The following is a 22,859-nucleotide window of genomic DNA, read 5'->3' on the forward strand; positions in this document are numbered from 1 at the left end:
AGAATTATATTTACTTTTACATTGCAAGTATAGGTTCTGTAGATTCAGACCACGCGTAGCAATACAGAATCCATCTGCGATCATCTTGCAGCTTAAACTCTGACATCAACAATCGTAGATAAACTGAAACCATTGTCTTCTATCTCGCACATAACTTTGTGAATCTATAGTCTGGGTTTGCCTGCCATCGGTCAATCCGCCGAAATTCCCGATTGGTCACTAGTCGATCCATCTCTTCTTCCCCTCATCGCATCCATCTCCTTCCGTCATTCCATCAATCCCTCTATCCTGCTTCGGACTTATTTGAGTCCAGTAACTAAAATGACAGCGTCCTCTACTTCCGCCTCCTTTTTAGGCCTGGAAGGACTTCATGTCTTCGTCACTGGTGCTGCAGGGGGCATTGGGCGGCAGGCAGTGCGGGAATTCCTTGGTAGGTTGTTCAGCGGTGGATTTGGATGTATTGATTCATTGCACATCATTCTTTTATCCTTTTGGGAAGCCATGACCCTTGACATTCGGTTCAAGATATTCCCCCTAATCAATGTTATTTCAGTGGTCACTGATGCTTAATATGTCTTGGACATTTTCTATCCTGCCTTAACCTGTGTTATGAGCCATACGTCTGGATTGATACTTCTTCCATTTTGTCAAGAGCGCATATCCATATCTTATTCCACATCGATGCTGCCAAACCTACTTACTAACCCATCTCCACAGACCAAGAATGCAAAGTGACGACACTTGACATCAAGCCCCTAGACTTTCGCGACCTCGCGAAAAAGAGCGATCAACTATCCATTCTAGCAGGCGACATCTCAGACGAAGAGTCCATCGCCTCCAGCTTCACTCAAGCCGTCAAACAACAAGGACCCATCAACATCCTCATCGCCAACGCCGGCATCACCGACGAGAGCAGAGACTATCCCATCTGGGACCTGCCTCTGAACACCTGGGAACAGACATACCACGTCAACGTCCGCGGCACATTCCTCACCATCAAGCATTTCCTGAGAACTGCTCAGACAACGCAACAGGCGTTGGGAACAGAGTTAGACAATCTAGCCATTGTGGTGACGGGTAGCGAAACGGGTAAGTTCGGACAAGAGGGTCATGCGGAGTATGCGTCCGGGAAGGCCGGGCTGCAGTATGGGCTGGTGCGCAGTATCAAGAATGAGATCGTGAGGTTGAACAGTAAGGCGAGGATCAATGCCGTTGCGCCGGGGTGGGTGGATACGCGGATGATCGAGGGAAGGTTGGATGATCCGACGGAATTGTGGAGGGAAGCTCAGGCTACGTAAGTGCATTTTCCCTGCCTTATTTACCTCCGAGCGCCAGATTAGGTGAGCTTTGGAATCTGTGGTGTTTGCTGATGAGGAAATTAGAGTGCCGTTGAAGAAAATTGCGAAGCCAGAGGATGTGGCGAGGACGATGGTGTTCCTGGCCTCCCATCGTGCGGCGGGCCATATATCCGGACAATGTCTTAGTGTTGATGGAGGCATGGAGGGCCGTTTGATCTGGAAGGAAAGCGAAGTTAATCAACAACCCAAGAACACTCCATCCCAAGCAGATGTTGATATCGCTCGAACTATCCCACAGTCTATCACCAGGCCCAAGCAAAACAAGATCCGCATCACCATCTCAATCGACTTTGACGCTGTCTCTGGCTGGTTAGGAACAGGTACAGTATACCATCTAGGCCCTCCTCGCCGTGCTCTACTAACTATCTCGATAAGGCCAACACTCCGATAACATCCTTGCCGACTACTCATCCGGCTTCTTCGCCGCCCGGGTCGGCGCCCCTCGTCTCCTCCGCATGCTCAAGAAACTTAACCTCGCCGACCGCTGTACCTGGTTCATCCCCGGCCACTCGGTAGAGAGCTTCCCGGAGGAAGTCAACCAGGTCGTCGACTCGGGCTGCGAGATCGGACTACACGGATACGCCCACGAAGGCGCATACCAGCTCACCCCGGAACAGGAACGCGACGTACTCGTCCGATGCATTGAGATCGCAACAAACTTGACCGGCAAGAAACCCATCGGGCATCGAGCACCATTATATCAACTCCGAGAGTCGACTCTCGACCTGCTTGAAGAATTCGGATTCGAATACGGTGCGTCCACCATCCCTCCTCCCTCCCCAAACCTCCCCCAAGCCCTATCCATCACTCATATCAACCCAACACTAACCTATCACGTCCATGCGCTTATGTTAATGAAAAAAAGACGCCTCCCTAACCGACCACGACAGCCAACCCTTCTACGCCCCATCGCGACCCCCCCTCACCGCACCCAACTTCACCCTCCCCGCCTCAACCTGGATGAAGCCCATCCCCAGCGCGTCCCGCATAGACCGACGCCCCCTAACCTGCGTCCCCTGCAACTGGTACATGGAAGACATGACCCCGCTCCAGTTCCTGCCTCACGCCCCAAACTCGCACGGCTACACGGACGTCCGAGTGATCGAGAACCTCTGGAAAGACCGGTTCCTGTGGCTGCGGGAGAACGAAGACGAGCCTATTTTCCCGGTGCTGATGCATCCGGATACGAGCGGCATGGCGCATGTGATTGGTATGGTGGAGCGGTTTCTGGGCTGGTGTCGGGGTTGGGGTGATGAGGTAGAGTTTTGTCAAACCGGGGAGGTGGCGAGGTGGTGGAGGGAGAGGGAGGAGGGGAAGGAGAGGGAAGTCTAGGGTGGTGTGGTAGGTTAGGGAAATCGTGTTGGTTGGCTTTCTTGAGGATGGTTGAGATGAGTATGACTTGTATCTTTTAACCCGTGCAACAGAATGTTCTTGAAGTGTAATTGCAGCGTGGCAGTATGGTTGTTCGAACAATAGCCACAGGTAGACTGTAGTAGGTGGCCAGTGATATGTCTGTGTCCACGAGGTTCTGATTACTATAGTATATCTACGAAGCCCTCTAAGGACAAGAAAAGAAAGGAAGAGCAAAGAATTGGAATATTTAAGTTCAATAAATTATGCATCTTATGTTCATATACATATCAGAACTATACATGCTAAGTAGAAGTGGTAACAAGAAGAAATGCAAATGCACCTTGAATTAAAACAAGGGATACCAAAGAAATTAAAGATAAAAGAAGAAAGCAAGGAAAGGAAAGGAAAAACGCCAATGTATCATATCGTCGTGATCATGTTTTCTCATCACCCCGTATTTCACACAAAGTTCCACATGCTTTTTGTGTATGTTTTTTGTTTGTTGTTTCCTGATGCAATATTGTCACAATATGTGCTTTCTTTTAATTTCTCAAGACGATTAGGGAAGACGATGCATTTAGTCATAGAGATCCATGTCTCCATTTTCGTCATCCATTTCCGCCATGGCATCGTCTTCATCGAACATATCCTGGTCCTCGTCGACGGGGATCTTGTGGTTCGGAAGAACGTCGATGCGTCCGTCGCGCATAACCACGCGAGCAACTTCGTTGTCCAGGATGCTGCCGCGCAGGATAAGCACAGCCAAGCGGTTGAGGACCTCGCGCTCGATGATGCGACCCAAGGGACGGGCGCCGTATGCGGGAGAGTAACCGGCTTCGCCAAGATAGTCTTTGACTTCGTCGGTGCATTCGATGGTGACTCTGCGGTCGTTGTCATCGAGACGGCGCTGGACTTCGTCCAGACGGAGGTCGACGATCTTGCGGATCTCGCGCCGCGTGAGACGGTTGAAGATCACGGTGCTGGAGATTCGGTTCAGGAATTCGGGCAGGAAGTAGTCGCGCAGAGCGCCCAGCACGAGCTCGCGGGTCTGAGGATCAATGCGACCGTCCTTCGCGGTGGGTCGAGAGAGGTACTCGGCACCCAGGTTGGAGGTCATAACCACAATACAGTTGCGGGCGTCGACGATTCTGCCTTGGCCGTCGGTGATACGGCCGTCATCCATGAGCTGAAGGAGGACGGTGAGAACTTCCTTGGCGGCCTTTTCGACTTCGTCGAACAAGAGGATGGAGAATGGGCGGCGGCGAAGACTCTCAGTGAGTTGACCGCCAGCGTCGTGGCCGACGTAGCCGGGAGGTGCACCGATCATTCGGCTGAGGGAGTGCCGCTCCTGGTATTCAGACATGTCGAATCGGATCATGGCCCGAGGGTCGTCAAAGAGGAATTCGGCCAGAGCCTTGGTGAGCAAGGTCTTACCTGTTCCCGATGGACCGCAGAAGAGGAAGCTTGGAGGAGAGTTGGGGTTGCTGAGACCGGATCGCTGGAGTCGGATGGCGTTCGACACCGAGGCCACCGCTTCCTTCTGACCGACGACCAGCTTGCCCAGGTATTTCTCCATCTGCAACAGCTTGTCCTTCTCGGTGGTCTTCAGCCGAGTGACGGGAATTCCGGTCCATCGAGCGACGATTTCGTTGATCTGGTCGGGACCGACCGAATCGGCAAGGAGAGCTTCACCGGCGTCACCGCCACGAGCGCGCTGCTCGGCATCGGCGCGTGCCCGATCAGCTTCGAGTCTCTCGATGAGAGTCTTGGTCTCCGGAATGGCGTAGTATTCCAAATCGGCTGCCGTCTGAGTGTCACCCATACGTTCCGCTTCATCTCTCTTGACCTTGAGAGAGTCGAGCTTGATCTTAGCGTCCTGGATCGACTTGCTGCGCGCCTTCTCGCTTTCGTACTTCTCGCGCATGGGGCGCAGCTCCTCCGTCACGTTGGCCGCTTCTTGCTTGGCAGCCTCCAAACGGGTCTTGGATGCTTCGTCGGTTTCACGCTCGAGGGCATGGATTTCAATTTGAAGTTGACGATGCTTTCTCTCCAGATTATCCAATGCCTCTGGCTCAGACTCCCGGGTCACTCGCACAGCAGCTGCTGCCTCGTCAATTAGGTCGACAGCCGAGTCGGGAAGACGACGAGCCGTCAAGTATCGTGCTGCGAGCGTTGCTGCCGAAACGATTGCGCCATCAAGGATGTTAACGTTGTGGTGCACTTCGTACTTCTCCTTCAACCCACGGAGGATGGAAACAGTCTCGTTGACCGAGGGTTCCTTGACCAGCACCTGCTGGAAACGTCGTTCGAAGGCCTGATCTTTTTCGATGTACTTGCGGTATTCGCCCAGGGTAGTCGCACCAATGCAGTGCAGCTGACCTCGGGCAAGCATAGGCTTGAGGAGGTTGGCGGCGTCCATGCCTCCCTCGCCGCTGGAGCCGGCACCCATGAGAAGGTGGATCTCATCGACAAACAGGACGATGGTCTCTTTAGACTCTTCGATTTCCTTGAGAACACCCTTCATTCTTTCTTCGAATTCACCACGGTATTTACTTCCGGCAACCAGAGATCCGACATCGAGAGAGAGCAGTCGGCAATGGGCCAGGTTGGCGGGCACATCAGCGTTGACAATGCGACGAGCCAATCCCTCCACGACCGTGGTCTTACCAACACCGGGCTCACCGATGAGCACGGGGTTGTTCTTCGTTCGCCGACTCAGGATGCGAATCACACGACGGATCTCTTCCTCACGGCCGATGACGGGGTCGATCTTACCCTCGCGGGCCATGGAGGTCATGTCGATCGTGAATTTCTTGAGGTTTTCATTTTCGCTCTCCGAATCCGCCGTCTTGGAGTCCACACGCTTGGACCCGCGGATCTGCTGCACGGCGGTATCGATCAATTTGACGTTGGGGATGTTAGCGTCGGCCAGAGCCCGCTGGACCTGCGAATCTTGAGCAAGTGAGAGGATCAAGTGGTCAATTGCCACGAAGCTGTCCTTCTGGGTCTTGGACAGGTCGGTGGCGGAGCGGATAACTTTGGCGAGAGCGGGAGAGATGGCGACGGTCTCTGGCGGAGGATCTTGGCTGGGTAGACGGACCAGCAGCTTCATGAGCGCGCGGTCCAACAGCTGTGGGTCGCCATGGGCGCGCTCGACGACCTGGCGGAAAAGAGGGGCAGAGGCAGAATCGTGGGAGGAGTGGGAGGGAGCTTCTTGGTCTTTCGACTCATCTAGAGAAGGATTGAGGAGGGCGACTGCCAGATGAAGGGGGATGATTTGGAGGTGAGAATATTGTTCAGCGAGGTTGCTGGAGTCCAGCAAGGCCTTGTTGGCCCGGTCTGTGAACGAAGCCCCGTTCATGGTGGGACAGAGAGAAAAACAGAGTCGAGTCGAGGTAGATGTAGATGAAAGAATCGGAGGTAACGAGGTGAGGAGTAAGGTGTTTAGTGTGGTTACCTGTAGAGGTCTCGATAAGGTTCTGATGCTCTGATTGTTAATCTCCAAGCTGCAATGCTGATGAAGCCAGAACGAGCGTGAGCCGAGTTTATATAACGGCTAGTTGGGCATCGAGAAGTCCCTCGGTGCGCCATGACGACACGAGTCCCTTCCACCGCCTTCCAGAAGCATCTGGAGGTTTCCCGTGATACGGTCACGTGGGGTGACGTCGTCAGGCTATGTGGGAACATGACAGGCGATCCCTCGGACGAAGGTCGGTTGACGGGGAATATGGCAGTTGGCAATGAGGTCTGGACAGGCCGGTCTCAATCCTTTGAGATGCTGTCGGGATTCGGGATTCGGGATGGCCCCATAAACGGCGGCATTTCTCTGGCAGTTCCCAGTGAGGCGGGATTATGGATATCACTGGATGTCACATGACTTGGACCGCTGTTGGGGTATCTTAGTGCCTTGATGCCTGTATGCCCTGCTGCCTGATCGACATGTGACCCTCATGCCTTGGTGCCTTAATGCCTGAAACCTTATTGCTCGACTCTTGCTGACATAATTCACCCTTGTGCACATAAAGAATGCAATGATCCGAAATACTCTCAGTCTCACTTCTACAGAATCACGATGGACCCAGATCAAAATCACGGATCAACGCCACATCAGGTATCCCACATCGTCCGAATGCGAAACCAAATGGCAGGCCGTGGTCAACCTGATACGAGTCCGCCACGCCCCCACGTTGAGGATCATCTACATTGATTGGCATTAAATGTCTCACGATGGTCTATCGGCCGGCAAGCTCGAGGACTAAATTGCCAACTAAAAAGTGACTAGCAGAAGCAGAGGGCCCGGAGGAAAGAAAAAAAAATCAAAAAAGTCGATGACCCATCCATGCGATAATAACAAATAGCAAATGATAATGACCATCATTCCGCGAGAACTCTCCTCCGTCCAACCTCGGGACGATGAGATCTCGCCCAGCGTTCCATGCCAAATGATCTATCGGATCTGAGCCGTTGCTGATTCGACGGACGACACCGTTCCTTTTCGTTCTTTTCTTCCTGCTCTCCAGTCCTCCCCCCTCCCCTCCCTTTTTGACTTCTGGATCCTCCTCTGGGATTCGATTCGACCAAGTCCCAGGTCAAATGTCATCCCATTCCCCTCCAGCCCGTGCGTGACGTCAAGAGTGGGAACGCTGCCCATTTTACCCTGGTTCCTATGGCTTAGGGATTCCTTGTAGCAGGGAAGTTTTGGACGGTCCTTCCAAGCAATTCAGTCAACTTGCAGCCTTGCAGTTTCTCAGTCTGGGCTAACTCCGGCGGGCAAACCCCCCAGCTCTCTGGTGTCTTCTTTGCCGGGGCTGCTGAACAGCTCCGTAGGCCGTTCAGTTACCCACTTTATTTTAATTGCTGGACGCATAACGAAAAAAAGGCGGCCATGGCTCAGGAACTGGAATCCACTTGGGGCCATAGTCCAGGCCCTCTCCGTGGCCACTCAGGACCCGGAATAAGCCCGAAACAGACTCGGAAGGATTGGATGTTCGAGCCCTGAGCAAGTCAGAGGGGAGAATGGGCTTATTCTCCCATGTAGATCTTATCCTTTACCCACCCGGTGCCACTGTCGGAGCATCAGTATTCAGCAATAATCGTTGGAATTGGCAACGACTGCGGATGCTATTTTGGAGTTTCCGTGCCCCTCCACCCCAGACAGTCGATTGTTCCTTAGTTCCATCGTGGGCTTTGTTATTTCCGGTGCGGATGCCTTGAAGAGGAAAAGACGAGGCAACCGCTGCGTCTGCCGTGGACATCGTGCGTGGTCTAGTGAAGTCCGGCGTCTCTAGACACAGGACAGACACGACGGTTATTATTATTTGACTCCGTATAGACCACGACAATCGTGGTCTAGTCGAGGAGTTAATTAGTTGTTCGATGGCGTGCTCGCATTTCATTCACCGGATCTACCTATGCAGCATCGCATGAAGAGAAATATTCATGGTTGCTGAGTATGGGGAGAGAGAGGCGACCTGCCTCGCAGGACCTACTTCTCTGGGATCAATTATGATCATGGCATGGAATAGTCTGCCTTGGCTTCTCATCTCATTGATCGATCGAGAGAAGACTTGCAGATGTAGACCAGGTAGAATAGAACAGCTAACAAATTAAAAATCAAAGAGAGAGAGGGAAAAAATGTAACACAATAAAATATCTCGAGATAAATACCTCATGAGAGAGCAAAAAAGCAACCAAAAAGGAACGTCCATTAATCTGCAGAATTAATCCATAATTGATTTTTCTTGTATCGCCATCGCGCCCCTCCAACTCTCCAACCCTCCAACTGCACCCTCTCACATCCACACACTTTGCTTCTCATTGCTCCTCCTCGGTTCCCAACTTCCTTCCTATAAAACCCACTTTTTTTTCCTCTTTGCCCCTTCCTTGATCGATTTGAATTTTTATTTTTTTCAAACCCCTCTTCTTACATCCTCCCGACTTGCTCCCCGGACTCAAGTCGACAGGTTTTTATCCTCTTTCCTCACGATACTGTCGACGCACAGTAGAGTGAGTCAATTGTATTGATCTTCGTCACAGTAAGCTGCGCCGGTGGTGAAACTCCCTGGTAGTTAGCAAACTGGTTCCGGATTTTTCCCATCTATCGGCTTGTCATTCAAGACCATAGTATACCCCTCCTTAAAAAGGGGAATATCTACCAGAGACGAGAAAAAGTTGTTGGATAATTGAAAGTAAATCCAATCAACATGTCTCAGAAACCCATCTTCGTGGCGACTCACCCCCGAGCCTGCTCGACGGCTTTCGAACGAGTGAGTTCATCATCATTGATCGACAAAGAAAGAAAAAAAAATTCTAGACCTTCCAAGGCCAAGCAATATATGCTAATTCATCCTTCGCCTATCACTTAAGGTCTTTATGACTCGTCGGGATACCATCCAGTGTATCCACGAGCCATTTGGCGATGCCTTCTACTATGGTCCCGAGAGATTGGGCACCAGATTTGCCAACGACGAACAGGCTCGTCTGGAGAGTGGCTTCAGCCAGTCCACGTATCGGTCTGTTATGGAGAGAATCGAGCGTGAAGGTTCCGAGGTCCGATCTCTCTTCCTATTTTTTTCATGATCTTTTTTAAGTTCTGCCCGCGTTACGAGAACCCTGACTTGGAAGAACCCTTTTTGGCTCGTAAAATTGCTCTTCCCTTACTTCCCTTGTCATGATCCGATTCTGTCGAACGATTCAATTTGAGGGATCGGAAGTGGCAGGGACTAAAATGGGAGTTCTCCAAGTCATATTGCTAGATGATACGAAACGAGATGAAAATGATCTCTCGAGCACCTGCATTTCATTTTTCCTCCGATTTTCTCACGGATTATGAGTCTACGGGAATCCCCATATGCGGGATGGGATCTTACTTCCCTACCCATGTCTACCTACCAAGGGCACACAGATGATGATGACGGATCTTGAACGATCGTCCGCCCGGACATACCCTACTTTACCTTTTCCACCGCCTTATCTTTCCCTTATTCTCTCGTCAATCGTTCTTGTCCGAGTAAAATACTTACCTCCACTCGCAGGGCAAGAGAATCTTCATCAAAGACATCATCCACTATCTTCTTCCTCCCAGTGGGAAGCCTGCCAGCATCGCGCCATCCCTGAACAGAATCAAGCGTGGCGTCGGGACGGGAAACTCTGTGTCCGTAGACAACGCCTCGGTCGGGGGCATGAACGGCAATGGCGTCGTTCATGAATCCTCCGACCACCACCCCGACGGGGTCACCAACGGTGCGGAAAAGCAGCCGAATGGCCACCAGGAAGAGGCGGTCGCAAATGGGACACATGAGCAGCAGTCAAAGCAGACTGCCTCGGAGCTCCCGTACGATACCCTCCCGGAACCTGGTAACCCCACCGTGATGCCTCTGTCCATCCTCTCCCAGTTTCATTTTGCCTTCCTCATCCGCGACCCGCACTACAGCGTGCCGTCGTATTACCGCTGCACCATCCCGCCGCTGGACGACGTCACGGGCTTTTATTATTACGACCCCGCCGAGGCCGGGTACGACGAGGTGCGACGCACCTTCGACTACCTGCGCAGCGTGGGGCTAATCGGTCCGCACATCGCGACGAGGGAGGACGATGCCGACGAGCTGGACGGCAGCTCGAAGAAGTTGAAGCCTGTGGTCGGCGGACTCGGGGCAGGCCATGAATCCGGTGCCGAGATCTGTGTCGTCGACGCCGACGATATGCTGGATAAGCCCGCTCCGATGATGGAGGCGTTCTGTCGCAGCGTCGGCATCGATTATGATCCCAGCATGCTGGACTGGGACAACGAGGACGATCATCGGTTCGTAAGTGAGGCGTTCGAGAAGTGGAGAGGATTCCATAACGACGCAATTGAGTCGGGAGGTCTGGTGGCCAGAAAGCATGTAAGTTGTCTTCACTCCTTCCCGTCCCCTTCTGGCCTTCCTGTCTTCTCTTTCTGCCTTTCCATTCAACACTGAAGGGAAAGCGTGAAAGTCAAGCCAGGAAGGCCATAGGGGAAGGAAAGACGTCAAGCACGGAGAGAGCAGGGTCAACTAACATACCAAACTGTCAGGCCCGCGCCGTCAAGACAGAAGAAGAGTTCGACGCCGAATGGACCAAGAAGTACGGCCCCGAAGGCGCCGCCCAGATCCGCAAAGCCGTGGATCTCAACATGGCAGATTACTTGTACATGAAGCAATTTGCCATGAAGGTGTAGACTTGTGCGGACTAGGGGCTCGAAGGAGCGAAGGGATGAGAAAGGGGAAGAACGAAAGTAAGTAGGAAAGACGACTCAAGGGATGGATGAAAGAGAAGGAAAAGGGAGACAGAAGGAAAGAGATAGGGGAATTGCAACACCCAACCCCCCACCAAGAAGATCCAAATGCCCCAGAATGTACCAGGAGGTGGGGACCAGGGAAACGAATACCTTTTTATACTTTACGAGTTGTTTTCTGATTTTTGCGGGTTCACCGCTCCTGATGATGAGATCTTAGCCGTGATGACGCCATTTGGCAATGCTTTTTCTTACTCGATGTTATGTTATGATCTGATGGGTTTGGCATGTTGGGAGATTGTCATAACGAATACTAGCCCCAGTTTCTTACCCCATATTTCCTCGATATTATCTCCGTAAGGTCTATCTGATTTGTTTCTGATGTCGTGCTTTACACGGAAGTCGGTCTCATTGGTTTTGCGGCACGGGGGATCGATCGATCCTCTCTTATCGGAGCTTGCGTGATTGAGATATGTCGATTGCGTGCTGTAGATCTTTGCTCTCATAACCATCATCTTCCCGATGACTGATGAGCATATCGGTTTCATGGTTAACTATCGTAGTGTATACATGCCCAGTAAGTACACAGTAAATCCTATCGTGAAGAACGGAACGGAACTCCTAGATCCTTGGGTAGGTATGTAATCCATCTATATATCACCGTACGGTCTTCGTATACTCCGGGAAAATCACTCTCTTCTATCTTCTTATTATTCAGTCATACATTGAGGTCGGTAAGTGTAATTATGTACAGCAGCCATTGGTTCCATTCATACAATGTAGATAGATACTGAAGAAATTATAGGGGAGAAAGAGAAAGGTAGAATCTGTATCTGTATCCATTCCAACCTATCTGATACATCAACACCAGTTATCGGATGGGACTCGTGCAACTGCCTATTCCTTCCTTTCCCTTCAAAAGTCAAAAGAATATATGGTTTGGAGTTAGGAGGACGGAGAGACATAGAGAGATCTGGCCCTTATGACATTCGCACATCAAAAAAAAATATAACATAGCAAGTCAAAATAAAGATGAAAAAGCAAGCCAAGAGCAAAATGCCATAAAAGAGTCAAAAAAAAAAATATAGAAAAGAAGGCAGAAAGGGTGTGGAAAACAGAAAATCTACACCGCACTGTATCCTCCTCTAGAACCAGACCCTTGCAACGTGTTAATCACCCGTCGAAACCAGTCCTGAAAGATATAGGGAACGTCGCGAAGGGTGTCGCCGTGAGGGAGCAGATCCCAGCCGCGAGCTCCGTAGCGGTTGTAGTTCAGCCACGAGCCGAAGATGAGGTAGGCGGCGATGCAGAGGAAGAGACTATTCAGGAATCAATCAGTTATTCGTTGTTCAATTCACTCGGAATTCAATCTCAAGGGGAGAGGTCCACCAGAGCTAGATCAAAAAAGGGGGGAGTGGGAACTCACATAATAATCAACCAAGTAAAGAAACCCCAATGACTCGACGAATCACCCTTATTCTCATCGACGTAGTTATCGCACGCATACCGAGTCCGCCAGTCCAGTCGCAGCACATACGAATCATCATCAACGAGCCCGAAGCTCTTGAACTGCAGACTCTGGCGATTCTCGTCGCCGTCGCGACGCTCGTTCTCGGGCCCGTCGTCCGCCTGGGGCGTCAACCCTTCTAATCCCGACCGGTCGGGATCGCACTGAAACTCGATAACGGCGCCGGCGCTCTTCTTCTTGCCGTCCTCGTTCTCGTAGCTACCGCCGGAGAACTTCACGCGGAGACCCTCCTGGTCGGAGTCGTCGGTCTTAAGGCGCGTGATCTCCGTGTTTTTGGAGCCGTGGCCAACGGGGTCGAGACCGACGATCGGGAAGGGGTGTTTGGACTCGGAGCCGTCGGGGGCGTGTTTGTATTCGAAGCCGCAGACTGGAGGGGAACGGTGATTAGCTTGAGGTTTTTTACGTGAAAACAAAAATTTCCTGGATCGTCGTCTTGGCCTGCGTAGAAGATACAGGTAGAGAGATAAGGAAAAGTGCAGTAGGAGTCCAGTTACGTACTATTCTTCGAAGTACCACATTTCATCCCATCCCGGTTCGCCGCGCCCTTCAAGATCCCGCAAATGTTCATCACATACGTGGTGTTGACCACGTAGGATTCCGTCTCGTTGACATGGTATAGAGTGTGGACTCCGCCCAGAGGCTTGAGGTCATATTTATATCCGCTGACATTGATATTGTGGCAGTCGAAGCCGCGGGCGGAGGCGAGGCCAGAGGAGAGGAGGGCGGCGGAGGAGTAGAGGGCGGAAGATATCCGCATGGTGGAGGAGTGTATAAGCGTAGGCGTGTACTTCGTTACAAGAGGCCGAGGTGGTGGGTGATTTTCGTTGCGCGAAGTTGGCGGATCGGCGGTGATGGCCGTGAAGAGCTCGCAACGGGCGCTGGCCGAGGAAAGGAGGGAAACGACGGGTAGAGAGGTTCGACAGACGCAAGGAGGACGGTCGGGGTCGTTTGGGGTCAGGATGAGTGTTGTGTCGAGAAATGCCCAGGCAGCTGAGAAATCGAGACTGGGGCGGAATGGCTGGTATGGAAGATGATGGACGAGCTGCTCGATGCGGTGGTCGGGATGTTGGTTTTCTCCGAGGCGTCGCTGGCTTCTCCAGTCTGGTGTGCCCAATACTTCCAGTATGACGGCACGAGAGATATTCTAGGAAGGACACACAGTCCGCGTGGAGTGCCGTGGCCTCGAGGTCTGATGAACGATCCCTCTAGAAAGGAAAAGAGGAGTTATTCGAAGCACTTGGGGGCTCTGCTTTCTCCTGCCAATATTTGAAGGTTGATTCGCTCGGAGCGACCAGATGATGAGCGATGATGATGATGTCACCCGACCTGCTGTACTCCTTGGTGTCGATTGAGAAGTTTAGGGTCGTTCTATATAGTGACGAAAGCCACTCATCAGCACATTGGGATTATTGTGAGAGAGAAAGAAAAATGAGAAGAAATAAGAAGTGGAGATAAAGTCAAATTTACTACCAAATGCCTTTCACCAATATATACTTATATACTTATCTAGACATGAGGATACTTCACCGATAAACTCAAAATACTCACAGTAAAAACAATCACCCCAGAAAATAACCCTCTCACAACCACTAGACACACTAAACTCATCCCAAGACCTTCCAGCATAAGACGAAGGAAGATCCAATCCCTCCAAACCACCTCCGACCTCCCCGTGACACCCACGTGACACCATCCTAGCTGACTAACCCCTCGGGCTGGCAGCAACCAATAAGTGCCTCAATCCACCCCACCAAAAGGCCATCAGAAACCAAACAGAAGAGCAAAAGAGCAACCTCTTTCAAGATGATGCAGACGCGCATGGTACGTACACACTCTTAACCCTTGCCCTCTATCCTCTGCATTTTATCAGAACGTAAAAAGAGAAGAAGGTGAAAAAAGATGAAGAAGGACATAAGCTAAAAATCCACGGCAGCTCTCCAAAGAAGACGAAGTCGCTGCCGGCGGCGGCGACGACAATGAAGTCCGTCGCGAGGACCAGGAGAAGATCAATCGGTTCAGTCGCTTGCATCAACGGGAGACGGTGCTGGAGGATTTGTTGAAGGCGAAGCAGGTTCGTTCTTTCTCCCCCCCGGGCCCCGCCTTTCTCTTTAGTCCTCAGATTCCCACTCTATCTTTTCCGATAAGAAAGGATGGGGAGGGAGGGAGAGAGGTGGGTATGCAGATATCTGAATATCAGCTAATCCCCACCCACAGAAAGACAAAGAAGATCTCGAGGAAGTCTCGACGGAATTGGAACTGGCGGATGAGGATGAATTAGTCCCGTAAGTACCTTCCTCTCTGCCCCCAACACCTAGCCAGTCTATGCACATATCTCCCAGAAAAATGAAAGCATCGAAAAGAATCAAGAATCTAACCTAATATAGGTACAAAATCGGCGACTCGTTCTTTCAACTCCCCTTGGAAGAAGCGCAGTCCTTGCTCTCCTCTTCCACGGAGCAGATCGACACCGAGGTATCCGGCCTCGAGGATAAGTTGAGTGATCTGCGCGAGGAGCTGCAGGAGTTGAAGGTGGCGCTGTATGCGCGGTTCGGTCGCAGTATTAACTTGGAGACTTGAAGTGAAGGGAAATAGTAAAAAAAAAAGTGAAGAATATGAATGCATTGATTTCAAGGCAGATTAGTTACGTGATCTGATCTGATAGCCAGGGTGTTCTATTTTGCCCTATTCCTAGTGCTGGATATAAAAGCTCGACGAAGGGATTTACGAGGCGAAGATATGACAGATGGATGGGTGGTAGAGTTAAAGAAATTTATGTGTCAATGACTATTACTACTATTTCTGGTTTGGCTTTTACTGGTAAATGGAGGGTCAAGATGAAAAAGCGCTTATCTTGATTACTGACATACAGTAAATAATATATATAGTAAAGTAGGTATAATCAAACACTGGATTGATCATCAATAAATTGATCGTAATGCATAACATCGTATCACATGGTCCGTGGTCTACCAAGCTCATGACTTGACTTGGACCCCAATACAAGTACATTCCATTTCAGGCTCTTTTTCTGGTGTCATGGTCAAGAGTATGGAAATTTTTGCTCGGAGCTGCATCGCGATTCTGTTGAAAGGTGAACCGAAAAGCTGGGTTGTCGACGAAAGGCGGTTTGCTGGACTCTTATCGCCGTGGACTAAAGATATGATATTGGGGTCCCAAATCATATTATGCTGGCAATTCTCATGCGATGAGACGAGCTCGAGCGTCGGGGCGATGCCTCATCTCTCCCGACGGCAGCCTCGGGGCTGAGATACGCGGACTCGGGCGGATTCTGGAACGACGAGCCGTCCCTTCTCTCATACTCTTTTTGCTGATCGAGCTGTTTCTCGTGTAGGAACCGAATTGTCTTCTCAGCCCAATCCCAACCTTCAGTATTCTCGGCGTCGTCGGTGGAAATATTGTCCCTCGGGTCGGATTGCCCGAATGAGACCGGGCTACCGATGCTAGAAGACATTGCCGCTAACTGGGTGCCGGTCTCGCTGCCCTGCCACACCCAGCTGCCGTCGCTGTGGCCTTGCATGTCTCCGGAGACGTAGGCCAGCATTTCCTCGTCTCGGTCGAGATCGTCGCCGTGGCGTAATCGATCCAAAAGACACTTCAAGAAGAAAACAATATATCGCCCACAGGCCGCGTTCAGCGCGCGCGAGTCTCCAACTGCGGCAGCTGCCTGGACACACACTAAAGCGGTGACGAAATCCTGCCGGAAAAGCAGAATGAGTGCACAACGCCAGATGTGTGTGCACATGGTGGTCCCTGCGGACGAGGCGAGCAAGGGCCGCCAAGCCTCATTTCCCGCGGCCCCAAATCCTGAATGGGGACTAGAGGGATAGCGCATGCATCGTGAAAGTAGACGTGCGGTATCCTGGGACGTGGAAACGCAGTAATCGAGGGCCGAGGTACGCACGTCGGGCACACAAAGCGGATTGATGTTATGGCGGTGAAGAATGAGGCGAGCATTTTGGAGGTAAATGATGGGATCAAGCGCTCGAGGGTCGAGATATTGGTCGGATTTCGGATGATACTGCGAGGGAAATGTGGCAAGGCATGCGTTGAAATGTCGCTCAAATGTGTCTATCGTGGCCGGGCTGATAGTTGAGGACCGTAATGTCCTAGTAAGTTGCCCGATTGATCGAACGACATGAATGGTGGCGAGGAGGGGAGTCGTCTGCTGGCTTTCGGGCACAACCCCTCCATCTGAGATATACTGCTCGTCAACAGGACAGGGGAGGTCAACATCGCAGTCTTGATCATTGATCAGGACAGGTTTCCCCATTTCTAGAGCCAGAAGCCTATAGGGGCAACAACTCGTCAGCTTCAAATCACCGCGCAATGCAGGAAATCAAGATTATCCTACCTATCCCAAGCGTACATCCCCCACCAAAGTCGCCTTCGCGTTTCGGCTTCGAGTGTGGACCACGGCCCCGATTCGATATGCAGGCCAATCTCCTGCGCTACCCGGACGGCAGAACCGATCCAGACCCAGCTAGCAGATTTCGAATTCACTTCATACAAGAATATGCTGACCAGCAAAGCTGCCCGGGCCTGATCGAGGGTGAAGTTGTCCTGCCACACATCGATAACTCCGCAAGAAATCTTGATAAATTCCTTACCATCATTTTCCCTCGTTTTCTCCAACATATGAAGAGAACCACAAGCGAAGATGGCAAACAACACCGAGACCCACTCTCGTGGCATCCCCAAGAGGGAGCGCGCTTGATAGACCTTCTCGTACTCGGCGATGAAGGTTGGCCAGTGAAGGACGGGCAGAACCGAATGGATGCACGCATAGTACTGCGCCAGGAGACGATCCGCGATGTCTTTCGACGGGAGTGGCGGGGCGTCGGCCGTCAACAACGATTTGGGGCCCTGTTGGCGATACGGTGTAGGCACGTGCATGATGCCTCTGCCATACTTGCGCAGGTTGACACGTGCCTCGGTCAGATCACCTGCGACGACGGCCTTAGGCCGGCGCTGGGGTCGGTATCCAAGGTCCGGTAACTTCAACTGGGGCTGTCCTGCTCCGTCAATATCCAGGTCCATCAGGTTATCGGATCTCAGCATGCCGGATCGGAGTTGCTGCAACTGGTGTTTGGTCGTGATGAGCTGCTTCTCTAGATCCTGCACCTGTCTACAGATTGAGTCAGCACGAGTTGTTCTCATTCAACAACCATCAAACGGGTGAATTTCAGCGAACGCACTTTATGGAAGACATGCGCCGGTTGGTCTCCTTGGTAAATTGACAGCGCACTTTGCGGTTTGTGCATTCGGTGCAGCTGGACGACTCGGATGCGTCACACTAGTAGGTTGGCTCAAGGGTCAATCACGGCGCGCTGCCAAGCCATAATGGAACAGGAATCAGGCCAAGCATACCTTAACTTTGCGCTCTCGACAGGCATCGCAACTGGGATCTTTTCGTCGCTGGCGATAGGCCCTCTTCTGCTGCAACTGTTGCTGCTGCTGCGGCCCCGCACTGGGCTGAAGCAATCCCGGGGGGCCGGATCCAAGTCCATTGAGAGGCGGCGCATCGGGAAGCATCGAAATACCCTCCGCAGGTGAGCCACTGGACTCATAGGAGCGTGAGTAGGATGAAGGAGGCGGAGGGGGAGGGTTGGGGATTTGTTGTGCCAACGGCTGCAGTAGATGGGGCATCCTCAATCCGCTCTCGGGTCTGCTCGGCGGAGCGGAAAGCAGAGCACCCGGAGGAGGGCCCTGCTGGAAGGGTCCCGAGGGTGAAGTTACCGACTGCACCGGGGGCAACTCATACGGCACACCCGCTTGAGGTTGGCTATTCGGCGAACGGAAATAATGAGTCTGCATTTCGAACTATGAGAGCCAAGCTCATAAGGGAAGTAGACGGGAAGAATGCGGAAGGTGGTGCTGGTGGTATAGATTGGGTGAAAGGAGTGAAATGAACCCCACCACGACCACGCAACGTTCTTAGAAGAGAAGGAGCGAAAATGTTGAATGGAATATGATAGAAGGAGGGAAAAGGGAGAGAGATGATGCCCATCCGCCTGAGGAGGAAGCGCGGGTTGGGAACCGGAACTAATACCGAGAACCAGTAAGACACGCAATACCAGCACTGGCCGCCAAAGCGATCAAGATAGAAAGCGAAACGCAACAGGGGAAATCCCGACCCCAGAAATGAATGATATTCCGGGATGTAGCGTGGCAAATGAGAATGTGGTGAGAAGGGCCAGAGTTGTGTAGGTAATCAGTCAGTTGTTTGGCGCGATTAGAGTTGGAGCGATCAATGGTGGTAAATTGACATGCGGACAGATGGAGGTGGCTGAGGCGACGGATTGGGTTATTTCATCTTCATAACACGACTCAAATCTCCACCGGGTGTAAGCCAATACCGAGGTCGACTGATGGAAAACAAAGACGAGAAAAATGATTGTAAGAAAAACAATCAGCTGTGGCGCCGAAGGATGGAAAATAATTGCTGAGTCTGACAGGAAGCGGGAAATTGGGATCACGGTCTTCCTATTGTTTTTTTCTTGGATCGAATTTTCTCCCTTTGTTTCTCTCGTGCTTCTAGAATATTTAATAATAGAAATCAAAGGAGGGGAAGGGAAGAAGAAAGAGGAAACCAGAGAGGGAGAGATGGGGCAACGAGGGCCCATATGAATGATCCCGAGCGATGTTTAATATAAGAAGGCGGACAGAGGAGGTACGAAATAAATGTAATCCAATAATAAAATTTAATTCAAAGAAAATCCGAGCGTCAGGACGGAGTCATCCAATCAACCTAATAAGATTAGATCGCAGTCATGGTGATGATGGGGATTTCCTGAGCAATGATGAAACGTTTATTTTATTTTATTTTTTCTGACAGAAAAATTAGAAAAAGAAAGAAAAGGAAAATTTTTTCTCAGCTTTAATTATTACCATACAAACCTACGGAGTATGTTGGATATTATTATGATTATTATTTTTTTCTCATCCTCGTATGCTACAATCTTAAATAAGGTCAGTATTGATTGACACTCAGGTACCTTCTTCACCCTCAAGTTCCAAGTTCTCAATGCTCTTTCCCATTCGCCTCCCCGAAGAAGAATGCTTCGCGACAGCGACAGGACCGATCGACACGAAATCCTTCCCAATCATGACCTCGTACCGGCACCCACACCGAAATCCATTTCATTCGCATCCCACCTTCAGGGTCGACCCATGGGCAGAAAACGACTCCGAAAGTTTCTCGGCTGACCCCGGCTAGCCAAAAACATGGCTGAAACGACGCCAGTTCGAACCCAAATCGGATCGAGGAGGGTGGAGATTCACAAATGAGCTTACTGCAGAAGCATATCCTTAGGAGTCTTCTGCCGACATCCTTTGAGTTTAGTTTCTTTTCTTGTGGTGAGTTGGGCACTGACCCTTTTTGCTTTTCGGAAGTCGGTAATTCTGTTCAGTAATGTGAGTTTTTCTTTATCATCAAAGTTGTGTACTTCCATTGTTTCTTATTTGAATTATTACTAACTGGACTTTTTCAAATAATGAACAATAAAAAAAAGAATCAAAGAGAAAAGAGAGAGCGGGAGGGGGCATGGGACAACCACAACCAGACAGGCACCAAGCTTACTGGGTATATCACCACCCTACTTGTTGTTATGTCGCCTAACAGCTCCCCCCGGTGATCTAGACTGTCATGAATCCTTCGTAGCCTTAGGGCAAATTCCTCTCCCGGACACCGTTCCCGAACCCTGAGCATAATCATTTGATCATAATCCATTCTTCCGTAGTGACTTGATATTCGTGGGCCGATATTGCATCGGTCATGCATGCATGCATGCATAGTATGCTATACATAGAAAACATCTTTCTATTTTCTCCTTCGCCCGGAGTAAGGTCAGGTCTTGGGTGTGCTTGACATAGCTATTTATTTATTTATTTTTGTTCTCCCCTCTTCTGCATGCCAGGCTCTTGACGTCTTTGCCCTTGGACTTGCAGACACATAGGGGAAGCTACAACGTGGATTGGGGGGAGATCAGACCTCCAAGCTAACGTTGAAAGCATCCCGAGATCGGCAGTGGCAGTGTTCTCATCCCTAAGAGTAAGATCACGACGTGTCGGTCGTTCTTCCTACGCTCCACGGGTCCCACTATGAGCTTCTTCGATTCCTATTGTAGGATCCGAACGGCGTGAGGCTGGTAAGACAGTCGGAGCGACTTCTTTGTCTACTCTACTTGGATGGTACGGATTGTTCCAGACTTTGAGGTCCAGTGATTATTGTTTATTGGTTCCTGGACGTATTTCTATCAGATCACTTGACTCTGTTGACAGTCTTCGGACATTGAATCCTTTTTTGTTTCTTTTTTCTACGCTAAACTCTGTTGTCGTTGACATTCCCACCCCGTCAGCATATCCGAGGTCTTATCCTCTGCTAACCGACATGGACTCCGTAGTCCGTACGTAAGGAGCAGCGGTTCGCTCGATGATCATCACGGCGGCCGTCAGTACTGATAGTCGTGAATAATGGGGCAGGGAAGAGCCGACGTGTTTTCTTTTCTTTTCTTTTTTTTTTTTCTATTTTCTTTTATTAATTTCCACCGTCATGCCTCAAGGTGTGGTGCCTCTCTTTTTCTGGGTAGACACTAGACACCATTTATTGGTTGACGGAGATATGGAAAGCCAAATTTTATTTCCTTGGTACCTTGCCTTACCTACCTATGAGAGTTAAGACCTACGGTGTACACGAAAGAAAGTTGAAGTTAGTTACCTGCCTATTTTGCTTCCGGATTCATGGGCTGATTGGATCCCTGGTCCATTGCTATTCTCGTTCGTGGTTTCCTCACCGATACCTCTTGGGGTTGTCTGTGCTGGCTGGGCATACACACACAGTAGGTACTAACTAGGCTTACGCTCCCCTGAATCTGACCATGGACATGGACTAGATGGACGTTTAGTGACTAGGGATTAAGCTAAAGCATGAAAGTTAGTTCTGCTTGTGCAGGAGAGGCTACCGTAGGTACGGAGTACACACGAACAACTAAACTAGGGTACAGTGCAGTGTGTACTCCGCAACAGCCCAGGTGAGCTAGCCGGGCCGGGACAGCTACAGAGTACCTTACAGAGAGAAGAGAAGTATATTTCGGCAGGACAAGGCAGTTCGACTTGGGTGCATGCACAACGCACTTCCCCCTCCATCCACTACGGCGCAACGTCATCATCACAATGGGACCCGAAGAAAGAAAAAAAAAAAAAAAAGAGAGAGAGAAAAAAAGAGGACTTGTGATCGTTGTGACGATCTGTTGAAGTCGCTTGATGGACCGAGGGACTGGGAGCCTTGATTGGCCAGACGCCGAGGCAAGCCCACCCCGGATGGACAACCGGGACGGTAAAGGTGGAAGGGGGGATTTGGTTAGCGGGCGGTCCGGTTGAAGTGTTCACGGTTCACGGAGTACTGCTCTCCAGACAAATGTTGAGACGAGAAATTGTGACAAAGAAGAATAGAACATTAAGATTAAAAAAAAAAGAGGAATTAAAATAAAATAGAAGATATAAATGAACACGAGTTAAAAAGATACCCTCTGCAAAGGAATATAAATAAACCCTTCATGTCCAGCGCCATAAATGCGAAGAAAGAAATAAAAACAATTTAGCTTCTGCGAATCCCGACAGATGTTCCCCGCTCCCAATCATCAATCCTCATCAGTCGACCCAGTCCCTGAACCAGAAAAATTTTCGAACATCCAAAAGAAAGAAAAAATTAGGTCCGCCCAGATTTTGTTTGTCTGGTCCGGAGATTTTTCGCTTGGCTGAAGGTTTTGTCCGTGTTTTGACCGAATTCAACCCATTCAGCGGCCGGCGGCCGTAAGAACCAGGAAGTGTCTCCATGGCACGGATAATACGGAGTGCGCAGACGGGCTGGCTCACCGGATCGGTGACCACAAATATGATTTCATCGTCCTTACTCCGTACTCTGTAAGTTCTATTATTATTATTTACTACCGACTTCAACAGTTCAATGCCACGTACTCCGTACTTCGTAAGTTCAAGTCCCAACAGTGGACCTCCCAGCAGAGCTGCCTCGTGCGTGTGGCGGTGTCGATCAAGAAGAAGGTTCTTCCCATGATGCATTTGCTTTCGGTCTGGCCTAGCTGGCATTATTAAGTCAACACTTATCTGTTCCTTGTCCACCCGCTACTTTAGTGGCTTGTCATAGTAGTGATATTCCAACCTGTGGCTGGCTAGCATGCTAAAATAGGACACAGACTACAAGGGTGTCCCCTGCTGCTCTTCAATCCGTAATAGGTAGAGTATTTTTAACCATTGGGGGGGGGGGGGGGGGGGGGGGGGGGGGGGGGGGGGGGGGGGGGGGGGGGGGGGGGGGGGGGGGGGGGGGGGG

At 50.7% G+C, this 22,859-nt stretch overlaps 6 protein-coding genes across 6 annotated transcripts; 3 read left to right on the plus strand and 3 right to left on the minus strand.

Moving 5' to 3' along the window:
* Window positions 1–321: 321 nt before the first annotated feature.
* KD926_002953 (SDR family oxidoreductase/polysaccharide deacetylase family protein) lies at window positions 322–2,690 on the plus strand (the record flags this gene model as incomplete). The annotated part of the gene is made up of 5 exons (XM_053094531.1): window positions 322–430; window positions 718–1,294; window positions 1,383–1,678; window positions 1,734–2,111; window positions 2,224–2,690. 5 exons carry the CDS (start codon window positions 322–324, stop codon window positions 2,688–2,690), a joined length of 1,827 nt encoding a protein of 608 aa, XP_052950713.1.
* A 598-nt stretch (window positions 2,691–3,288) lies between these two features.
* KD926_002954 (ATP-dependent Clp protease ATP-binding subunit) lies at window positions 3,289–6,072 on the minus strand (the record flags this gene model as incomplete). Its single annotated transcript, XM_053094532.1, has 1 exon — window positions 3,289–6,072. The coding sequence occupies one exon, from the start codon at window positions 6,070–6,072 to the stop codon at window positions 3,289–3,291; it is 2,784 nt and encodes a 927-aa protein (XP_052950714.1).
* A 2,842-nt stretch (window positions 6,073–8,914) lies between these two features.
* On the plus strand, window positions 8,915–10,908 carry KD926_002955 (uncharacterized protein; the record flags this gene model as incomplete). Its single annotated transcript, XM_053094533.1, has 4 exons — window positions 8,915–8,977; window positions 9,078–9,260; window positions 9,746–10,594; window positions 10,765–10,908. 4 exons carry the CDS (start codon window positions 8,915–8,917, stop codon window positions 10,906–10,908), a joined length of 1,239 nt encoding a protein of 412 aa, XP_052950715.1.
* Window positions 10,909–12,088: 1,180 nt separating this feature from the next.
* Window positions 12,089–13,616, minus strand: KD926_002956 (autophagy-related protein 27; the record flags this gene model as incomplete). The annotated part of the gene is made up of 3 exons (XM_053094534.1): window positions 12,089–12,284; window positions 12,392–12,860; window positions 12,992–13,616. 3 exons carry the CDS (start codon window positions 13,614–13,616, stop codon window positions 12,089–12,091), a joined length of 1,290 nt encoding a protein of 429 aa, XP_052950716.1.
* A 680-nt stretch (window positions 13,617–14,296) lies between these two features.
* On the plus strand, window positions 14,297–15,070 carry KD926_002957 (tubulin-binding prefolding complex subunit GIM3; the record flags this gene model as incomplete). Its single annotated transcript, XM_053094536.1, has 4 exons — window positions 14,297–14,314; window positions 14,427–14,564; window positions 14,708–14,775; window positions 14,878–15,070. The coding sequence occupies 4 exons, from the start codon at window positions 14,297–14,299 to the stop codon at window positions 15,068–15,070; spliced, it is 417 nt and encodes a 138-aa protein (XP_052950717.1).
* Window positions 15,071–15,671: 601 nt separating this feature from the next.
* KD926_002958 (transcription factor domain-containing protein) lies at window positions 15,672–18,328 on the minus strand (the record flags this gene model as incomplete). The annotated part of the gene is made up of 4 exons (XM_053094537.1): window positions 15,672–16,800; window positions 16,866–17,639; window positions 17,710–17,807; window positions 17,882–18,328. The coding sequence occupies 4 exons, from the start codon at window positions 18,326–18,328 to the stop codon at window positions 15,672–15,674; spliced, it is 2,448 nt and encodes an 815-aa protein (XP_052950718.1).
* Window positions 18,329–22,859: the final 4,531 nt, after the last annotated feature.

This window comes from Aspergillus affinis, assembly GCF_023601865.1.
Source record: "Aspergillus affinis strain CMG 70 chromosome Unknown NODE_167_length_61688_cov_86_527763, whole genome shotgun sequence".
NCBI lineage: Eukaryota > Fungi > Ascomycota > Eurotiomycetes > Eurotiales > Aspergillaceae > Aspergillus > Aspergillus affinis.